A 21,855-nucleotide genomic window follows, 5' to 3' on the forward strand; every position below is an offset into this window, starting at 1 on the left:
TGGAATTTATTTAAATCAAATGAATGAGAATGTTGGGGGTTTTTTTACTAGGAAATAAGTTTTGTCAGGTCTATTTGCAGATGTAAGTGTGCCATAGATGTTGGTTAAGGCTTGTGTTCTTCTTCTTTAAATGACTAACCTGGAGTAAGAGGTTGGATGTCTTTTGAAAAATAAATCTGTTTCACCTGAACATGTTTAACTAGTTAATAAGAAACATCAAAAAAGACAAAACCCTGAAGTCAATGATCATTTTTTGTAAAGCCATTATATGATGTATAAATTTGTTTTTTGGGTCTGTCTATAACATAAGTTTAATAACCTAGCTCAAATGAAGATTTCTAATTTTCAATTAACATAGGAATAATTTTGTTTGCTAAAATAAAATAAATGAATGAATGAAAAGTCTGAAACATGAAATGTTCTAGGTAGCACTTTTTAAAATTCCAAATTTCAAAAAATCATGTGGCAACTGTATAGCTCAAGCTTTAAGTATTAACTTTTAACCTTTGACCTTACAGATTTTAACCAATGAAATGTCTCTTTAAACTTTAAAGGAAACAATGATAACGAGCGCCTGGCGATTGCTAGACAGCGAATTCCATATCGACTTGGTCGAGTAGTTGATGAATGGCTACTCGACAAAGGTAAAAAACATTGATTAAAACTTCAAATAAAAAATAATTTGAACATAACCAACTAGTACTTCATTGTAACACTAATAAACATAAAAATAAATTTTCAGTAAAACTAAATTAAAAACAAATTTAAAACAGTAAAATGTAGAGAGTAATATGTGCATACCTTGTATAATAATTTCTACACATTTTTAGACGTATCAGCTGTTTAATAATCTTACCCTGTTAACTTAAGGTTAAAGGGACTGTTAAATATAATCCACTAACTCAATCTATGAAGGTACTCATAGCAAACATTAACCACAAATTATAAATCATTCATAGATTATATTACATGTTCCAGCATCTAAATTATTAACTAAAAATATATGTAGTTATGAATGTTCATTATGGTCCTGAAAAAAAATCTTTGTTTAAACTGTAGGTATCTTAAATAGTGGGCACTATGAATTGCCAATCAAAATGAAGTCCCTTTAACGTTTGCAACCTTCTAAGGGGATTTTGGAACAAACACTAATTAAAACAGAACTTAAAGTTGTGTGCATGCTTATATGAGCAGAAACCAATCTGCTAAAGTAAATATTCTGTTTCATAATAATGGTACTGTTGCTGAGGTTTTCTCTGTTTAATGGAATTGTGCCATGATTTCTCCATTGGTATGTGTATCATTCCTGAAGCCGCTTTTACATCTAAAACCTTTTTATTTTAATTGATAGTCTTGCTGAAAGCCAATCAGACATCTTTTTTGAATTCTTTGTCTCTGAGATACTCAGTATGAACCATGCATTTCTTTTCAGTGTTTATGTCGAAGGAAAATAAACATTCAGATGGGAAAAGGAAACATTAATTTATACACTTATATATAGACATATGACAGATATCTGAATTACTGCATTAGAACATTTTCATTAAAATTAGACTTCACTTGACTTAATGAAAGGTTTGCATACACACACACGTACATGTGAACCTGTGTGCGTCCGTGTGTGTGTGTATAGATATACATAGAATGTCTATATACACACAGTTACCTAAAGCTATAGTACAGGTGTTATACTGGTGTGGAAAATCCTTGAAATGTTCACAATCTTCGGGGATGGTGGAAAGTAGTTTTAAGGAATTAGAAACTTTGTATTCTTCACACACACACAAAAAGGCAAAATGTAGGTAAAAGGGAAGACAATCTCATTCTTATTTGCAATACTAAACAAATTTATAAATATACTTGATTGGCCTTTTAGCAAAAAAGAAAACATAAATTTAGAAATTACAAATATTTTTCAATAGTTATGCATTTCATGGACACTTCATTACAAAAGCAATGAATTATGAGTCAAGTTACTCTCTTATAGTTTATTGCTCTCATTATTCACCCCATGCAAATTTGTTAATCATCCTCTTAGAGTATAGAGTTCACAATCAACATTTTTGCATGTATGTAATATTATCTTTACAGGACGTCAGCTTACAATCTTCAATAGCCAAGCAACCATAAAAATTGGAGGCAAGGAACGGGGTCATCCATTCCAAGGCCAACTCTCTGGTCTTTACTACAATGGCTTGAAAGTTCTGAATATGGCAGCTGAAAATGATGCGAACATCATGATAGAAGGAAATGTGAGACTTGTTGGTGAAGTGCCTTCTTCTATGACAACTGAGTCAACAGCCACAGCAATGCAATCTGAGATGTCCACATCAGTTATGGAAACCACCACCACTTTGGCCACGAGCACCGTCAGAAGAGGAAAGACTCCTACAAAAGAACCTATTGGTCAGGTTAGTCAACCTTCATATACTTTCCAAATATTTTCCCTACTTTGTATGTCTGGACTTTCCAAAATTGCATCTGCTCTAGAGATACAATTGTTATTGTTAAATAAATACATATGTGAGTAGTAATAATTATGTATTGAGCACTGTCAGTATATATGGTGCTGAGAAGAACTTAGAGTGAGAAATAGCCCTGACCCAAGGAAGGTGTTATTATTCTAAATTAGGCAAGCTAACTTGCTTAGACCCTTATTGTACTGGATGACCACCTTGTCTGACCTCAGAGAGGTGCAGATTTTTTAAACAGCACATTTTCCCTTGGTAGGTAATGCTGATGGACTTCAGCAAAGAAGTGTGTGTTTTAAAGAGGTAGTTGAAATGAAATAGTGTGGCTGGTTGGTCCCTAGGATATAGTAGGGAGTTCTAAGCTGAAGGAACAACATGGAAAAAAGTATGAAGATGAGAGTAGGAAATGGTGGGAAAGAGGGCATTAAGACTCTAGAGTTTCCTTTGAAAGATAACAGTAGGATGCACGATGCATCCTGGCAGGTATTAACTTCAAGGAGAGTTGAGAGCTCTTTGCACCCCCGAGACTGAAGCTCCAAGTCAGAGAATGTTATTTACTGTTTGCTGAGGTTATTTGCACCTTGTGAATTTAGTGACACATTTAGTAGCTTTCAGGTTTTGGCAGGATCTCTTTCTCTTGTGTGGAAAAAATTGATTATCTGAAAAAAGGGGGGAGGAATGATTCATTAAGCACTTTAATAGTCTGCCTTGCACATATCTTGTGTCACAATATTCAAACTCTGTGCTTTAGAAAAATATAATTTAACAGGACATTTCTTTAGCAGATAAAACTCTTTTACATTTGTCATATTCTGTTTGTAACTGCCTAAAAAAAGATTTACGTTGCCAAAAGGTTGTCATACTGTTCATTTGATTCAGATGATCACAAACTGGTTTTCATGATGTGCCTCTAAACCATAACTCTTAGGCTGCTGAGGTTTAAATGTGGGACAAAGTGTAAGGGAAAGTCACAAGTTTATGTGGGAGCAAGAACTTGGAATGCTATGTGGATGGTTATATAACCAAGGAAACAGAAGGCTCTCATGGTTAGAATAGGGAATTTGAAGTAAAGCTGCCTGTGTTCTGTTTTACTGTGTGGTCTTGGACAAGTCTCTTAACCTTCTGCACCTCCATTTCTTCATCTGTAAAACTGGGATAATAGTTCTTCAAACACATAAGGCATAAAGGGACATGCGTCCATGCTGTGGATGGGTTCTGCTCGATAACAATCCAAAGCAGTCCGGACTGACACATGTTCATTTTCATTATCTGAGTCAGATGCCACCAGCAGAAGGTTGATTTTCTTTTTTTGGTGGTTCAGGTTTTGTAAGAGTGATGCTCTTTTAAGACTTCTGAAAGCAAGCTCCACATCTCATCCCTCTCAGATTTTGGAAGGCACTTCAGATTCTTAAACCTTGGGTTGAGTGCTGTAGTATTTTTAGAAATCTCGCATTGGTACCTTCTTTGCATTTTGTCAAATCTGTAGTGAAAATATTCTTAAAATGAACAACATGTGCTGGGTCATCATCCAAGACTGCTATAATAGGAAATATGTGGCAGAATGCAGGTAAAACAGAGCAGGGGACATACAATTCTGCCCCAAGGAGTTCAGTCAGAAATTTAATTAACATTTATTTTTTTAATGAGCGTCATTAGCATGGAAGCATGTCCTCTGGCATGGTGGCTGAAGCATGAAGGGGCAGACGAATGTTTAGCATATCTGGCACGTAAATATCTTGCAATCCCGGCTACAAAAGTGCCATGCAAATGCCTCTTCTCACTTTCTGGTGACACTTTAAACAAGAAGCAAGCAGCATTATCTCCATGTTTGCCTTAGAGATTGTCTGAACAAGAAGTAGGACTGGGTGCACTTGTAGGCTCTGAAGTTTTACATTGTTTTGTTTTTGAGTGCAGTCATGTAACAAAAAAAAATCTACATTTGTAAGTTGCACTTTCACGACAAAGAGATTGCACTATGGTACTTGTATGAGGTGCATTGAAAAATACAATTTCATTTTTATAGTGCAAATATTTGTAAGCAAAAATAATATACACTTTGATTTCAATTACAACACAGAATACAATATATATGAAAAGGTAGAAAAACATCCAAAATATTTAATAAATTTCAATTGGTATTCTATTACTCAACAGTGCAATTAAAACTGTGATTAATTGTGATTAATTTTTTTGAGTTAATCGCATGAGTTAACTGTGATTAATCAACAGCCCTAATATACATACAAGTTTATTTATTTGTAATAGCAGTGCATATGAATCTGAAAGCAAAATTCACTAAAAACTGACAAGAAACACAGTGGAAACTGATTGTTCTCATTGTCAAGGCTCAGAGAAATGCAAAAAAGTCGCTATACATAGTAAAACGTAAATTAGATTTAATTTTTTTTGTTTGTTTCAGTAATATTAAGATTGTTAATAACAATACAGAAAATGATTTTTTTTAATTAATATCACGCTTGGGGGAACTGGACCTGTATGCTTTCAGCTCCCATTGATGTCAGTGAAAGTTGAAGACATCTCGTAGCTTGCAGAAAACCTGCCTTTAATGGCTGTTTCCTTTGTTTATTATCCTCTCTCATGCTTTGTTTCTCTTCTGTATATACTCATAGTCATTGTATCTCCAAAATATCAAACATAAATAGTTGATTTTTAAACTAGCATTGTATAATGCACAAGAAGGAAAGTTACCTTTCTATCATTAAACTAATTAGATTATCTAAGAAAATAGGCAACTAGACAGTAATTGCTAATGAAAGAAGCTTACATTATTTATTACAAGCTAGTGCATGTTTGAAGACAAAAATGAGCTGATAGAAGTAAATGATCAAATCAATTAAGGATTATTTGCTTCATTTGCAGGGATATTGAATTCAATTAAAGATTACAATATTCATTTTAAAAAGGATATTTTAAATATTTATATAAATGTTTTTAATTCAATAATGATAGCAACTAGACTGTTCAAATTGATACAGCATGCGCTTTCTAGCCCACCTCTAATTGCTGCAATATATGCTGTAACAAGACTGAGACAATACTTCCATGAAATGTGTGTTTCATGTTGTGATGTGCATGATTCCAGGAATAATGAAGTCTGAGTGTCTTAAAAAAATACATTTTGTCTCGGAATCTACTTTCAATTGGAGTTTTGCCTGTTTAAGGGCTATATCATATGGTAGCATTGGGTGTTTTAATGATGACAGATACCTCAAATATTATTAATTTATAAATTTGGATTTTCAAAGGGAAGTAAGGTGCCCAAATCCTATTGAAAGTCATTGGGAGTTGGGTGCCTAATTCCTCTCCATTGAAAATTCCCCCCACCTCCAATATTATAACAACATCTATAGGCCTCAGCCATTGTACTGCTCAAATACATAATAAATGGTACACCCTGCCTCAAAGAGCTTACCATGTAAAAGAAAAGATGTAACACGTGGGTGAAGCAAACAAGGGGTCACAGGTATGAGTGGGAAAATGCAGTAACTACAATAGCAGAATATTTTAGCATAGACTTTGTGTGTAGTTGATAGGTATAATAAGTCAATCACTAAGAGCAATCATAGTAATCACAACTCACAAAATGCCTAGTTGGTTTCAGATGGCATACTAGAATTTTACATTTCACATGGATAGATTTAAAACTTGATCCTGAAGCAGAACTCCCACTGAGTTCAATGAAGATCAGTACTAACTACTTTGAGTTTTCAAAAATCATGAGTCAGATGCTAAAAAATCACAAGATTGGCCTAAAATATCTTGCCTTTTTTAAAAAAATAACACATTGTGGGGGTTTATCTTATTTGCCTCTTGCTTTCTGAGTCTTTAACGGTCACATTTTCCAGCTTTTCCTTCCACTCATGAGGGCAAGAAGCTTCCTTTAAAAATAAATGTGAATGAAAACATTACTCCAATGATTGTATCACATGGTATAACTCCAGCAGCTGAGGCATTAAGCAAAATATTGTATATTGCGAGATCCTCAATAAAAATGGCAATACAGGAAAGAGTTCAATGGAACTTCAAGTATGAGTTTTTCCTGAGTAACGATTGCAAGATCAGACCCTTAATACTTCCATGATTGTCTTTTGTGTGGTTGTGTGAACCTACACATTAACTGGAAAATCCCAAGCTAAGTAAACAAAAGTCAAAACGAACATGCTCACTTCTGACCCTCTTCTAAGGACATGATTGCAGCAGCCAGTTTTTAAGCCCCCAACCATAGCAGCCCCTGCTGTAAACTACTTCTGGCACGAAAAGAATGGTTGTTTTTATTTTTCCATCCATTCCAGTTTTGTTTTCCTCAAACAAAGTGGGCTTTCACCAATAGTGCTGATCCATTTACACAGCAATTGCTATATACCTTGAGGTGATTGCATGTTTTGGAACAATAGACATAGATTTTTGGTCAAGCAGAATTAAATTGGTTTCATTTTAAATTGATGAGCTGAAATTTGGTCAGTGGCTCTGGAGGCATACATCAGGTAAAGAATACATTTATTTATGTGTATTGGAGCAATACATATAAAGGGTATTCATCAAAGCAGTATAGAGATACGCTTGGCTCTGTACCTTACAATTTAATTAAAATCAAGCATATTTTAAAAGATGGGGATGTTTTATGAAAATAGTTTGATTTTAAAACTGAGATCATTTCTACATGGGCTGGTAAATATTAACATATTTTATAGAATCATAGAATCATAGAATATCAGGGTTGGAAGGGACCACAGGAGGTCATCTAGTCCAACCCCTTGCTCAAAGCAGGACCAATCCCCAACTAAATCATCCCAGCCAGGGCTTTGTCAAGCCTGACCTTAAAAATATCTAAGGAAGGAGATTCCACCGGCTCCCTAGGTGACACATGTATAAGGAATCAATGTGGTTAGCAAGGGGGGGAGCATTATCCACCCATCTATTTGAATTAATAATTGAAAATTATCTATTGGATGGTTTGCATTTTTTTCATATAAACATTTTCATGTGGGTGCTCCCTGTCTTCTCTGTGTCCGTCTCTCTACATATGACATACCCCAGTCAATGACACATTGGCCCCCCCTAGGTAAAACTTTTCCCTGTGGTTTGGTAACTCACAGAAGTTCAGCTCCAACAGCTAATGAACACTGTCTAATGAACCCTGTAGATTCAGACATCCCTGTTATCAGCTCAACCCCTTACACAGGCATTGATGGTGACAGAACCCTGGAATTTCAGCTTTTGGGGTTGTATCTTTTTTGTACTATGGTGTCTCTGTAAACATTCTGCCTGTGGAGGTGATAGTCATTTGATAATTGTGGAACCATGTGATAATCACAGCGCTTTGTGAGGAACTAATTTATCGTGCACCTTTGATCACCTCCACTATCTTTGCCCACTAATCAATCTCCCCTGGGATTTATTCACATGTTCTGACTCCCTCAACAATATCACACAGACACTATATTTTTTTCCAAAATCAACAAGACGGAGAAATGTTTCTTCCTTTCCATATCCCCACATCCCCTTTCTAAAACATTACCTGCCCAAGACTGGGCATGGGAGAGATTCCTTTGGCCAGTGACAGCTTTTATGTACCTAAAAACACCGTGACTTTAAAGTCCAGTATCACCTGGCCCAGCAGGAACAGAACTGGAAACATTTTTGATCTTTGTGAAGGAGAGATGCCCAATAAACTGAGCAGTCGCAGTTGCAGGGTCAGGAGCTGATGGACTTTTTAAAGTCCTGAGTTGATGTGACATTTCTGTGTATACAAAATCTATTTTAGGGCCATTTTAGAAATTTTTATGGCTTAGGGTGACCAGATGTCCCGATTTTATAGGGACAGTCCCGATTTTGGGTCTTTTTCTTTTATAGGCTCCTATTACCTCCCACCCCCATCCTGATTTTTCACATTTGCTGTCTGGTCACCCTATTATGGCTTCATGTGAGCAATGTACAACGGGCCTCATGTAAACAAAGGCACCTCACATTACAAATGGAGCAATACAAAAATAGTCTCAATAAAATTAAGGAAAAACTCCAAAGTAGATTTTCTGTAGCATACATGTTTATACAGAATACATGCTGCTGGAGTGTGGGGTAAAGGTTTTGCTGGCACTTGTCTGGGATGGTCCACACAACTCCTCTGGCTTTACCACTCATGAGTGGACTGTCCCAATCTCATCCCAATAACTCTTCATTCCATGCCATAATATATCATGTATATACACACACACACATATAGCTAGATATAGTATAATTCTAATTATCCATATTCCCCGTATCCGAAAATCCTAGTTATTTGAATCCAAAAGTGTACCCCACATAGCCGTATGTTAGTTTTAATGAAAGTTTTGGATGTCCCCCAGTCCATTCAGATAAATAGGAGTGTACTGTATATAGATAGAGGCTGAGATTTTTCAAAGGGGACTATGGGAGCCAGGTGGGTAGCTCCAGTGAGGCCCCTTTGAAAATCCCAGCTTTAGATTCTAAATTAGTAAACAGTTCTGATGCTTTTCTATGAAGATCTATTATTATGGAGGTCATCACTCTATAGTTAAGCTTCAGTTCTGTTTTGCATTTAAAGCAGAGATTCAATCTCCTTGTTATATATGTAAAATACAGTGTATGCTCCACAAACTTACAGCATTTACTATCTGAATAAAGAATATTTTTTCTTGAATTTACAAATAAATCCATTAATTACTTTATGTGTTAAAAATAATTGAAAACTGGGTCCTTTAAGAAATGTAGTGTCTGTGTCCAGTCTTTTCTTTGTTCTTGAATAATCTTAATAATGGAATTACACAGCTTTCCATATAGTTTAAATTAATTGAAATCTTGTGCATAGGCTATATATGAAGAAATTAGGCGGTCATTAAGCTAAGTAATTAATGATTGTTTTATCTAATTTTTAGATAATCAGCTCAGGTAACTCTTAAGTGGGGTCTTCATGACAACAGCAGTAATTCGGCCAAGCCTTGATCCTGCAAAATACTAAACACCCTCAACTTCTGTTGACTTCAATGGGAGTTGAAGGTGCGCATCACTTTTTAGGATTGAACCCCCAATCACCTCCCTCTACAGCTAATTGTATGCAACAATTCTGTTGGTTGTGATGAATCAGTAGTACAAAGGAGACTGGACACATGCCAAGTGTTCTCATTGATAGATTGCTTGTCATTGCTCTTTAAAAGGTTCAGTGGCAAATTCTAGCTTGGGAATCAGTGCTTGAAAGGCTCCCTATTTTACTGCTACCTTGACTAAACCAAATACCAAGGCAGGACCACTAAGGAAATTAAGGCATAAGGACAGTGGGAACCCTGAAAGTGCAGAGACAGTAAGTCTCAGCACACCTACCTTTCCTTAGCTCCAGCTGCTGTGAAAAAACCCTCTAAACCAACCAATAAATCAATTGCAAATTGTGGGCCATTTTGGCTGCTTTGTGCTGCTCTGTTGATGAAAAGCATCTAGAAATCCAACTTGTGTGCTCTGAAATTTCCAGACAAAAATCTGTTTGATCATGGAGTTAAGGTTGAGAGCATATATGAATAACTTAAGGGTAAAAAAATTACAGGGATGCTGGAATTATAAAAAAATCACATATTACAAACCCAAGAATTTCAGATTCAAGATTACACCTAAAAGAAATTCAAATATGTCGAGGTATGGAGATGCACACTTAAGGTATCAAGCAACCTTAACTCAGCCCTGAAGTTACACCATGAGGGGGAAATTATGAAAAAAATGTATCTTTAAAAATGAGTTTTATCTAATCAAAGACTACAAACATTAAAAAAGGCCTTAATCATAGTCACTACAAAGCAGAGTTAAGGTTGTTTAGGTACAATAACTGCATTTTCATACCACAACATATTTGGATTTCTTTGACGATGACATTTCATCCCAGTAATGTTTTTAGGTAATGCACTCCATATCAGTGTAGCTTTTTGTCTTGTAGCTAAATAAGCATAAGTAAATTGTCAGTGGATTTATATATACTATTCAGCTATATCTTTTTCATGTTTTATGTTTTTACTATCTTATAAAATATTTGCATCTGGAATTCTGTATTTTGAAATCACACAGATAGCATGGCTTTAAAAAATAATGTTCAGTACTTGCATTTTTTAAAGCTGTATCCGCTTTCCACATGTTGTGGACAAACATTTTGACCCATTGGCTTTCTTCATTGATTTTTTTTTAGTAGTGGTCAGAAAAAAAAGTAAATATGTATTTTGAATAAAATTTTCAGAAGTTCCTTCAAAATTCCATGGGACTTGTGCTCATGTGTCACTTAGGATATGTCTACACTGCAGTTAGACATCCCACAGCTGGCCTGTGCCAACTGACTCCAGCTCACAGGTCTCAGGCTAGGGGTCTGTTTAATTGTAGTGTAGACCTCAGACTGCATACCTTTAGGTGCCTTTGAATATCCCAGCCTTGGTCATTTGTTATATATATACACAGTACTGTAAAATTTTCTTAGCTTGTACATTATTCACTGGCTGCATATGTAGCAATCCTGCTGATGCATACATGCATAATAGATAGCATTGTAATTAGCTATACTGCCTATATGCAGAATTTCAGCTCCAAAAGCACAGGCCTCGCCCTTGAGCTAGAGGTTGAGTGAGAACCTTCTAGCTGTCATTAAGAGACATTACAGAGTTATGGTACACATAGCCATTGTAGTAGAAGGAGAACCTGAGACATAAGGCCTTGTATCAGAGACCAGGTATGCTTTGTCAGCGATCTGTGCAAAGCTGGGACTGCACACAGAAAGAACACACAGGCAGCCAAACATTTGATGATAGCCACTTCATAACATTTTGGCCTCAGATGGCAAAACTTCTCCAATTGCTGGGGAAATGTCAGGAATTCAAATATACTAGTGTGTAATGAATACTATAGCTGCTAGCATACCACCCCCATGGTCTTCAGTTATACCTCACACCTGGTGTATGGACAAGAGAACACAGGCCTCTGCCACTGTGAATAGAATGTTTTTTCTTTTATGTCCTTTGGGCCAACCTGGGAGTGTATATTACCACATTGGGCATGCTCCTAATTCTGAATGTTAAAATTGCCTGTTACAACTATAATATAAGGAAGGAGCAACATGGAAGGGTCCTAAAGAAAATCCCATCCATCCTATCTCAGATTGGGCTGACTCAGGCAATGGAGTTTTAATGGGTTAGAGGAAGCACCCTCCCATGCGCCCCTGCACATAGTAAGCAAACTGAGGGGGTGGATTTTCAAAGCTCTGAATGGGGTTTTAACCCAGGTATTTCCCATTAAAGCCAATGGGAATTGTCTTGTACCAAGACTCATAAGCAGGGTTTGAAAATGTACCCTCTAGTGTGTGTGCATGGCAAAATATGTTTGTAAATGAAATTACAACACCGTTGTTATCTCAAAGTACCTATAGCCATTTTATCTTCAATATAGATTAATTTGTTGCAAAATCAAAGCTGCTTTTTAAGATCATTAAGACAAAAAAAAGGGATCTGAAACCATTATCAGTGTCTATTCCATAATACTTTCATTTCAAAATGACCAAACTCTTTCAAACTCAAAGTTTGCTTTTTTAAAAAAAGTCCCAAATTGATATCTTATAATCTCAAATTTCAGCCCATGACAACATTTTTAATGGCTGAATTATAGATCCCAGAAGAACTAAGCAGTGATGGCAACGTCAGCATTTTTCATAGCGTACTTTTTGTTCTTGCAACATTTTGTATCTGTCATTTAATCACAACAGTATCTCAAAGCATCAGTTTTCTCCTATCTTGTCATTTCCAAGACTAGCAGCATCCAGACTCACTGAGTTACATTTTGTACAGACAATATTTCACTCAAATTACGACATTTACAACAATCTGTCTGGGATGGCTTCGATTGGAGGAGCCATCTAGTATCAACTAAGGCTGTAAATTAATCTCGATTAATCGCATGATTAATCGAGCTGTTAAACAACAATAGAATACCATTTATTTAAATATTTTTGGATGTTTTCTACATTTTCTAATATATTGATTTCAATTATAACACAAGATACAAAGTGTACTGTGCTCACTTTATATTTATTTTTATTACAAATATTTTCACTGTAAGAAACAAAAGAAATAGTATTTTTTCAATTCACCTAATACTTACACATACTAATACAAATACTTTAGTTTAATCTCTTTATCATGAAATTTGAACTTAAAAGTGTAGAATTATTTACAAAAAACCCTGCATTCAAAAATAAAACAATGTAAAACTTTAGAGCCTTAAGTCCAATCAATCCTTCTTGTTCAGCCAATCACTCAGACAAACAAGTTTGTTTACATTTGCAGAAGATAATGATGCCTGCTTCTTGTTTACAATGTCACCTGAAAGTGAGAACAGGCGTTCGCATAGCACTATTGTAGCCAGCGTCGCAAGATATTTACATGACAGATGCACTAAAGATTCGTATGTCCCTTGATGCTTCAACCACCATTCCAGAGGACATGCATCCTTGCTGATGACAGGTTCTTCTTGATAACGATCCAAAGCAGTGTGGACCGATGCATGTTCATTTTTATCATCTGAGTCAGATGCCACCAGCAGAAGATTGATTTTCTTTTTTGGTAGTTCCAGTTCTGTAGTTTCCACATCGGAGTGTTGGTCTTGTTAGACATCTGAAAGCATTCTCCACACCTCGTCCCACTCAGATTTTGGAAGCCACTTCAGATTCTTAAATCTTTGTTTGAGTGCTGTAGCTATCTTTAGAAATTTCACATTGGTATCTTCTTTGCATTTTGTCAAATTTGCAGTGAAAGTGTCCTTAAAATGAACATGTGCTGGGTCATCACCCAAGACTGCTATAACATGAAATATATGGCAGAATGTGGGTAAAACAGAGCAGGAGACATACAATTCTCCCCCAAAGAGTTCAGTCACAAATTTAATTAATGCATATTTTAAACGACCATCATCAGCATGGACGCATGTCCCCTGGAAAGATGGCCGAAGCATGAAGAGGCATATGAATCTTTAGTGCTACTGGCACGTAAATATCTTACGATGCCAGCTCCAACAGTGCAATGCAAACACCTGTTCTCACTGTCAGGTGACATTGTAATTAAGAAGTGTGCAGCAATATCTTCAATAAATGTAAATAAACTTGTTTCTCTTAGCGATTGGCTGAACAAGAAGTAGGACTGAGTGGACTTGTAGGCTCTAAAGTGATACTTTGTTTTGTTTTTGTGTGCAGTTATTTAAAAAAAAACCCGACATTTGTAAGTTGCACTTTCATGATAAAGAGATTGCACTATGGTACTTGTATGAGGTGAATTGAAAAATACTATTTATTTTCTTTATCATTTTTACAGTGCAAATATTTGTAATCTAAGATAATATAAAGTGAGCACTGTACACTTTATAGTCTGTGTTGTAATTGAAATCAATGTATTTGAAAATGTAGAAAAACATCCAAAAATATTTCATACATTTCAATTGGTATTCTATTGTTTAACAGTACAATTAATTTTTTTAATCGTGATTAATTTTTTTGAGTTAGTCGCGTGAGTTAACTGTGATTAATCGACAGCCCTATTATCAACCAATGTTTGTTTCCTGCTAAATATTCCATATCCTTCATCTGTTCTCTCTCAGTGTCCCTCAGACTAAACAAATATAATTATTTCAGGATTATACTGAAATTGGATTGTCTCAACCAACTGAAGCATGGTGATGGTACAGTTAGTGATCCATAACTGTATGTTTACTTCTCCATTATGCATTTTCTCATTTTGACTGGCTGAGAAGGTCTGATCTGCACTACTTTTCAGTATCTGCACAGTATGCAAACCCTTGTACTGTGGCTGAGAGCCGTTGTTAGCCAGTCAAAGTAAATGGATTAGCAGTCAGTCTCTTTGGCATTAACCGAGAAGCTATGTTACATTCTAAAGTTTGATCATTTCAATTCACCATTTCCTTTGGTGGGGCATTAGGCAAGTCATATTTTTTTGGTCCTTATCCCACATAGTATTTATATTGTAGGCAAGAAGCTAATAAAATATGTCTTTTTGCCCTCTCATAATAGATATGTGAACCACTTCCCTCTGCTGGTTGGAATGCCAGACTGTCTCAAGAGTGATTCTCTTGTTCTCTACTTATAGAGGATAGTAACCCAATTACTACCACCAGTGTGGCTACTTAGATGAAGATGTGTGTGCTGCAATGCTTGGAGCGCAGCACATGCACTGAAATCTAGTTTTCAATCCCCACTGCTGTAGCAAGTACAGCGCAGATGCTTATTTCAGCAGCCTTAAAGTTATGTAAGTGAATGGTTCACAGGTTACTGCAGACTTCAGAGGATGTATACATATTATGTAAATATGTGAGTATATACACATGATGTACATATATAGGCCTGGAAGAATTTGAATTTTATATTTTTATAATTTCAATAGATAATATTCATGTTTATTGTAAGCCTTTTTTTCAATTTTCATCAATTTAAATTTTCACAGTTGCACAAAACTATGACTTTATTTTTTTATTTTTATCAATTTCAGTGTTCACAGTTGCAGGAAATTATAGGGGTCACACAAAAGGGGGTCAGACAACAATTATTTAATAACAGTAGATACTGAGATTCAAAAAGTTAAAAGTTTTATAAAGTTATAGCTTTATTGTCAACACCATGTGTCAAAATATACGAAGTAAATATCCACAAGTCAAACTCTTTTAAGTTCTCAAGCAGCATTTTTCTTACTTTGCCATCTGTAAATTTCAATTATCATTGATGAAAATATTTTTTGTTGGTTTGTGTGTGTACAGTTAAATCAACACTTACCAACATTTAGCCTATACACATATATCCTGTGAAGACTACAGCCTACCAGTAAGTAACCTTTCAAACATACCTTTTTTTTATTTAGTAGTATTAGGAGCAAGATCTAATTCTCAGGCATGATTGTTTCACAGAGCACTGCTAGTTCACTTTAATGAAATAACTCTTGGGAGGTATGTAGATAATAAGTTAGTTATACCAAGTACATTCATTTTAGCCAAGTTTACTTTTCCCATGGTATAAGCTCCCTATGTTTCTCTTTAATGACTCAACACTTGTTTTTTTTTTATTTTATTTTATTTCTTTCAGTCTATTAGCTAGTGTGATCCTGAAGTACATGATCTTATTTGGTGCTCACTTAAAATTCTGATCCTAAAAGTTGGTGCTCTAGCTTATTTAGATATTGTCATTGCCTCAGATTTCTCCCAGTTGGTTCTTTAATTTGAAACACCTCCAAATTCTTTCATGAGTTCTAATAATTGGAAAATTGTGGATTGTTATTCTGATATTAAAAATAGCATACAACCTGCATCCAATATTTCTTTGAATTCCCTTTCTCTCTTTATACCCAAATGGTTCTTTATTGATATATTATTTTTACAATATTTTGAACTATATTTTGAATATCACTGCTCTCGCTATGTATAAATGAGTCAGCTGAAGTTACAGGGTTGTTGTTTTTTTCAATGAAATAGTGCAAATTGAATTCTCAGGGAGAGATTAAGGATGGGGTGAATGAGACTCATCCATTCCCTCCAGTAGATAAGAGAAAGGCTGGACAGTGTGTATCCATAGAAAAATAGGGAGAGCAGCACTTCCAGGTAGGCTGTTGCGGGGTATGCACACCCTGTCCCCCTTTCGCGGGGGTGGGGGGGCAGTGTTGGTTGATTCCACCGCTGTTACAGGCTTCCTGACAGCCTCTAGGCCGAAAGTGTCCAGAGTACTTCCAGAAGGAAGTGCCCAGAGTACTTACATTCAGGGCAGCGGGGCCTAGTGGCCAGAGTCAATTCCGGCGGCCCTTGTGTTCAGGGCAGCAGGGTCTAGTGACCCGAGTCATTTCCAGCAGCCCTTGCGTGCAGGGCAGCGTGGCCTAGTAGCCAGAGTCAATTCCAGCAGCCCTTGAATTAAGGCAGCACAGCCTAGCGGCCAGAGTCAATTCTAGTGGTCCTTGTGTTCAGGGCAGCGCAGCTTAGAGGCCAGAGTCAATTCCAGCGGTCCTTGCATTCAGGTCAGTGTGGCCTAGCAGCCAGAGTCAATTCCAGAAACCCTTGCATTCAGGACAGCACTGCCTACCGGCCAGAGTCAATTCCAGAAGTCCTTGCATTCAAGACAGCATAGCCTAGCGGCAAGAGTCAGTTATGGCAGTCCTTGCATTAAGGCAGCACGGGCTAGCGGCCAGAGTCAATTCCAGCAGCCCTTGCGTACAGGGCAGCATGGTCTAGCAGATAGAATCAATATAACCACCTCAGGTGCAGGGCAATATGGCGTAGCAGCCTGCGTCCATATAATAGTCCTCTGGTACGAGGTAATGCGGCCCAATGGCCAGAGTCAGTGTCATAGCCCCTAGGCGTGGGGCAGTGAGGCCCAATGGCCAATGTCAATATAGCAGCCCCTAGGCATGGGGCAGTGAGGCCCAATGGCCAGTATCCAGGGAGGAGGAAGGGGCCACCATTAGGGGGGTGGCAGCTCAGGTAGGGAGGCCCGGGCCAACCTGACTCCACCCAGGGTCCTGACAGTGGCAGAGTGGTCTGCCACTGAGTCCGCAGGGACTCCCATCGAAACATGCTGACCTCATTCCGCTGGGAGGTATCACTTGCGCACCCTTCCTTGGTCACTTCATACCACGTTTCCAGGCGTTGTAGTCCATTGAGCATTGGGATTCCCGGGCTTCTCAGCGTGAGTGATTCATTCGGCTCCATCGGCCACAACCCTCTGGTCTGGATCTCAGCGTCTCCGGTTCCCGCAGGCAAAGGCTGTGATGGCTCTTTGGTGGAACCTCCGCCCAAGGTCCTTCCTTTACAGCAGTAAACCTAGAATGAGCTAGGCTGCACCCTTTTATACTGAAGCAATAGTTGGAGCATGCCCAGCATGGTCTGAGGGGCGGGACTTCCGCTGCCCATAGTGTAGGGTTAACCCCCTCATGTTCAGTGCAGTGTATGCACACCCCATCACATAGGCCCATATTGAAATTGTCTCACAGATCTATCACGGCCACTCTCTTTAGCCACCTTTTCTCCTCCTGCTCGCTCTCTCTCTCTCTCTCTCTCATTGGACATCAGGAGGTACTTATCTCATGTCCAGGCTAGGAAGGACAGTCTAGTAGATAGAGAACTCAAAGACCTGGGTTCAGGTCTTGGACAACTCACTTAATTTCTCTCTGAATCAATTCCCCACCTGTAAAATGGAGATAATATCTACCCCCACAGTAGTGCTGTGACTTGAGGATGAAATCCATTAAGGATTATGAGATGTTCAGATACTATGGTGATGAAAGCCATATGAGTTCCCAGAGATAAAGATAGAAAAGTTTTGGTTTCAACAAATTGACATTTTCTGGTGAAAAAATATGTCATCGAAAAATTCCCATCCAGCTGTAGTCATGAATGCTTGTCCTCTCCTACTAGTCCCATTGCTTTTCTGGTTACTGTAAGGTATTTCTTTTTTTTTTAGCTGCAGGGATTGGTTTTCAGATGTCATAAACAAAAATGGCATCAGAGGAGGGGGCAGACTTGAAGGATTAGAATCAGGAAGAAACAAAATGTTCTAAGTTATTATATTTTATTATATTATTGTTACTGTTTTTAACCTTAGTGGTTCACCAGTATTTGGGGTCTTGCTGATTGTTTTCATTAGAAAGAGAGATTGATCATGGAGTTGGGTATTTCTTTGATACAATTCTATACAGTATGTAAATAATGTATATAAAGTCATTTTTCCCTGAACAGAGTAGGACTCAAACAATAGGAGACGATTTCCTTGCTTGGTATTCCAAGCCTCGTTTTCCAGCTAGCACTCTACTCAAAAAGCTCTCTCTCAGCTTTCTCTCAGGGTCATGTTGCTTCTTTGGCTGTCCTTGGATTTTTGGCTGCCCTCTCTGTCTGCTTCTGTGAGGCTTTTGGCTATGTTTGCTCTCTTTCACTCTCTCTCTTACACTCACACACACACACAAACACACACGAACAAACAGGCATATCTCCACCAAAATAGTCCCAAGACCTCTGCTTTGTATTCAGCCCTCAGTCAAACTCCTCCACCCATATAGCTCAGCTCCTCCCCAGCCTTGAATGGGGCCTGCGTTTGGGCAGTGGCTCCTATAAACTATAGCTAACTAATGTCAAATGGAACTTTGCTTCTTACATTTATCCTGAATGAAGGGTGGCTATTACACCCACCAGCTTCAATGAGGTTTCACCCAACCTCCAGCATGACATTATAAATATATACACATATTTCAAAATAGAGAAATTGCTTTATTCTGACACATCCACCCCTACACACCTTTTAAAGAAATAAATAAAGTCAAGTTGCAGGGGAGCTGGCGTAGAACCCAGCCCTATTTCAAATTACATCCGTATCTTATTCTCAGAGTTCTTCCAGGGCATTCGTGCCTGCCTTGAGAATTACACTCTGTGATAAGGTTATAAACATCCTGGGTGAAATCCTGGTGCAATTGTAGTCAGTGGCAAAATCCCCAATGACTTCAGTGCAACCAGGGTTTTACCCTCTCTCATTACTGAATGAAAAGCAAACTCTCTATTCATAATGAGATCTGGTCAGGAATTTTTCAACTGACAATTTTTTGTCAGAAAATAGCATTCTGATGAAATTGAAACTTTTTGTGGAAATATCTCTATTTCAAGGAAACTTCAGTGAGGAAGATTTGTAAGGTCCGGGATTGAGTATCATGAGCTGGAGAGACTGTAGAATAGCTTGTTGGTAAGGGAACTCACTGGGGGTACAGGACACTTGGGCTCAAGCTCCTGCTCTGCCTGTTCTGAGGCTGGGAATTGAACCCACCTTTCCCACATTCCAGTGGATTCCCCTAACCACAACCACCAGGCCATCATGTCAATCTCTTCTTCTGTGGCCCAGTAAATATTTAATTATTTATACAAATGGAACTGCTCCAGGATGAGAGATTGAGAGAAAGAAAAACTGGCAGTATTGCCTGGTGGTTATGAATGTGGGAGACCCAGGTTCAAGCCCATGTTCTTAATCGGGCAAGTGAGTGCCCTCACTGCTAGGTTAGTAGCTATTACGAGGTGTCTTTCTCTCTCTACAGGTCATTGTGGGGGTTTTGGAAAAAAATTCCAAAGGTCTTCTTTTCATTCACATCAGAATGAGAACAAATGTCCTAACCTCAATTTTTTTCTGAAGCAGATCTTTTGTTTCCTGGTCTGTTATATTCATTGTATCGCTTTCACAGATTATAGGTGTTAACGAGTGTCGTGTTCTGGAAAGACTGCCCCCACATTATTCCCTGTACTTCTGCCCAGATCCTTGGAACAACCATCATAGAGACAACCTCCAAACCTTTACACTAGTCTTCGAGTACGCTAGGACATGCCTTCAGGAGCATTACTTAATGTTTTGTAGAGTTCCAGCTAGACAGAATGTGTTCAATAAAGCTGATAATTTCTTACATTAATACTAAGTCTTAGTTGTTTAATTCCAGGCTCCCAGAGGTCTGGGACACTGCCATTTGAACATACTTACCTAGATCCAATGGAGTTTCTGATTAATTGGTTGAATCCATACATAAGCATGACCAATGCCTGTGTAGACCATACCACAAATGCATTGAATTTATTAACAATAAGTTCACAGGAGTAGGATACTGGCTTCCAGCAAATATACACACACACATGCATGTGTGTTTATATATGAAAATATTATGTTTTCAGGTGCTGGAGCAAAATGCCACTTGTCCTTGGTATGAACTAATGTAACTACAGTAGGATGAGTATTAAAGTACTGCCCCTGCATATGCTATTGACCTGGTGTAACAATGTACCTCACGTAGGTACCTACCAGTGTCTTGGACATCCATGTGATAGTGATGCTACTGGAAATAATGTTTTCTGTAATTATTCATCCAGGGATTTTATAAAAATATGACACTGTCACATAGCATAAGAGGTAAAGGCAGCAAGTATTGTAACATTTCCCCTACAGAACTGAGGACAGGGGGATATCTGCTTCTTAATCACAGATGACCTCTCATTTCTAACCCTTTGCAAAAAAAATGAGAATACCCTACAGAGATAAAGAGGGTTTTGTCTATTTAGTCAATATAATGTGGAAACTATAAACTTCGAAAGAAAGTCCTACTATGTGAGGGAAAGTATTTAATTTTATATCTTGATATATTAAAAGTGGCTGTCAGATTTGCTTACTCTGTGAATGTAATATATTCTAGTACTGTGTTTTTTCCATAAAAGGGAATTAGCAGATGTCTGACATGATAATTTCCCCATATGGCAATTTTATTTCCTTTTTATAACAATATTAAAATGGTAATTCTGAACGCTCAGTAAAATTGTTAATCTTATTAGGGAAGTATTGCCAGACATTTCAAAAGCATAAGTACTGTCAAATGGTAGTGCTCCATTTTAACTTAAAGTTAAACTCCGTAAGAGTCATGTCATGTTTTCCACTCTTAAATCCTGGACTGACAAAAATGGGCTAGGTGACTTAATGATGGTTAAGGTGATGATTCAGTTAGAGAGATTTTATTAAAACCTCGCCCATGGTGGGACGTATCCCAGTTGGAGTTTAGGACAATACAAAGCAGGACACAATGCATCACTCTGTATTTGTTTGTGGTGGCATGCTGGATCAAGGATTTGGCCATGCTCAGACTCGGCTCCTCATATCTGGGAATAAATTTTACATCACTGTGCTGTAGAGCAGGAATAACACACAGGAAGTATATGGCTCACCCTTGGGTATGTCAGGATCCCATCTATCCCAATGCTTCCACCCATTGTCGATTCAATTTCCTGACATCATGGCACTGCCTAGTTGAATTATGCAAGGGATTGTGCCATCCATGGGGATCTGACAAATGGAACTTCCTGGAATTCCATGGAATTTCAAAGAGATTTAGCTGCCTAATTCCCCCCCCCCCCCCCGACTCCTTTGAATATCCCAGCCACAATGATTAGCCAGATAGGGAAGCGGTAGGTGGCAGGTTTTCATTCAGAAACCCTGGCAAAGCCTGTCCATAGAAATAGGCTGGAACCAATATCAATGTAAACTAGACAGACAAAGCAAAAGACATTCAGCAAGCCTTTAAGGATATTAGATTAAAAGGTCAGTGACCTATAGAAACTCTATCCAGGTACTTAAATCAGGTAATGCTGATCAGGTCATACACCTACAAAAGCAGGGAAATAGAGAGAGTGGAAATCTAGGTTGACATTCTGACCTTAACTTGCAGTGGTTTAAGAGGAGAAAAGGCCCAGTAGCTTAGGTTAAGGTCACTGTGTCAGCATGGATTTGCTTACAGAGGTGTATATTAAGACAGAGTTTTAATACTGTATTACCTAGATG

The 21,855-nt window shown here is 37.7% G+C and overlaps 1 protein-coding gene across 23 annotated transcripts in view; it reads left to right on the forward strand.

Moving 5' to 3' along the window:
- Positions 1-21,855, forward strand: part of NRXN1 (neurexin 1) — a 1,255,052-nt gene that overhangs the window by 1,088,159 nt on the left and 145,038 nt on the right. For 13 of the 23 annotated variants that reach the window (XM_084623802.1, XM_084623813.1, XM_084623791.1 and 10 more), the window contains 2 exons: positions 555-644; positions 2,092-2,411. In XM_084623802.1, coding sequence (XP_084479928.1) covers positions 555-644; positions 2,092-2,411 — 410 coding nt within the window. The remainder of the gene's footprint in view (positions 1-554; positions 645-2,091; positions 2,412-21,855) is intronic. The other 10 variants (XM_084623792.1, XM_084623793.1, XM_084623812.1 and 7 more) reach the window with 1 other exon arrangement.

This window comes from Lepidochelys olivacea (assembly GCF_965140295.1).
Source record: "Lepidochelys olivacea isolate rLepOli2 genome assembly, chromosome: 3".
NCBI lineage: Eukaryota > Metazoa > Chordata > Testudines > Cheloniidae > Lepidochelys > Lepidochelys olivacea.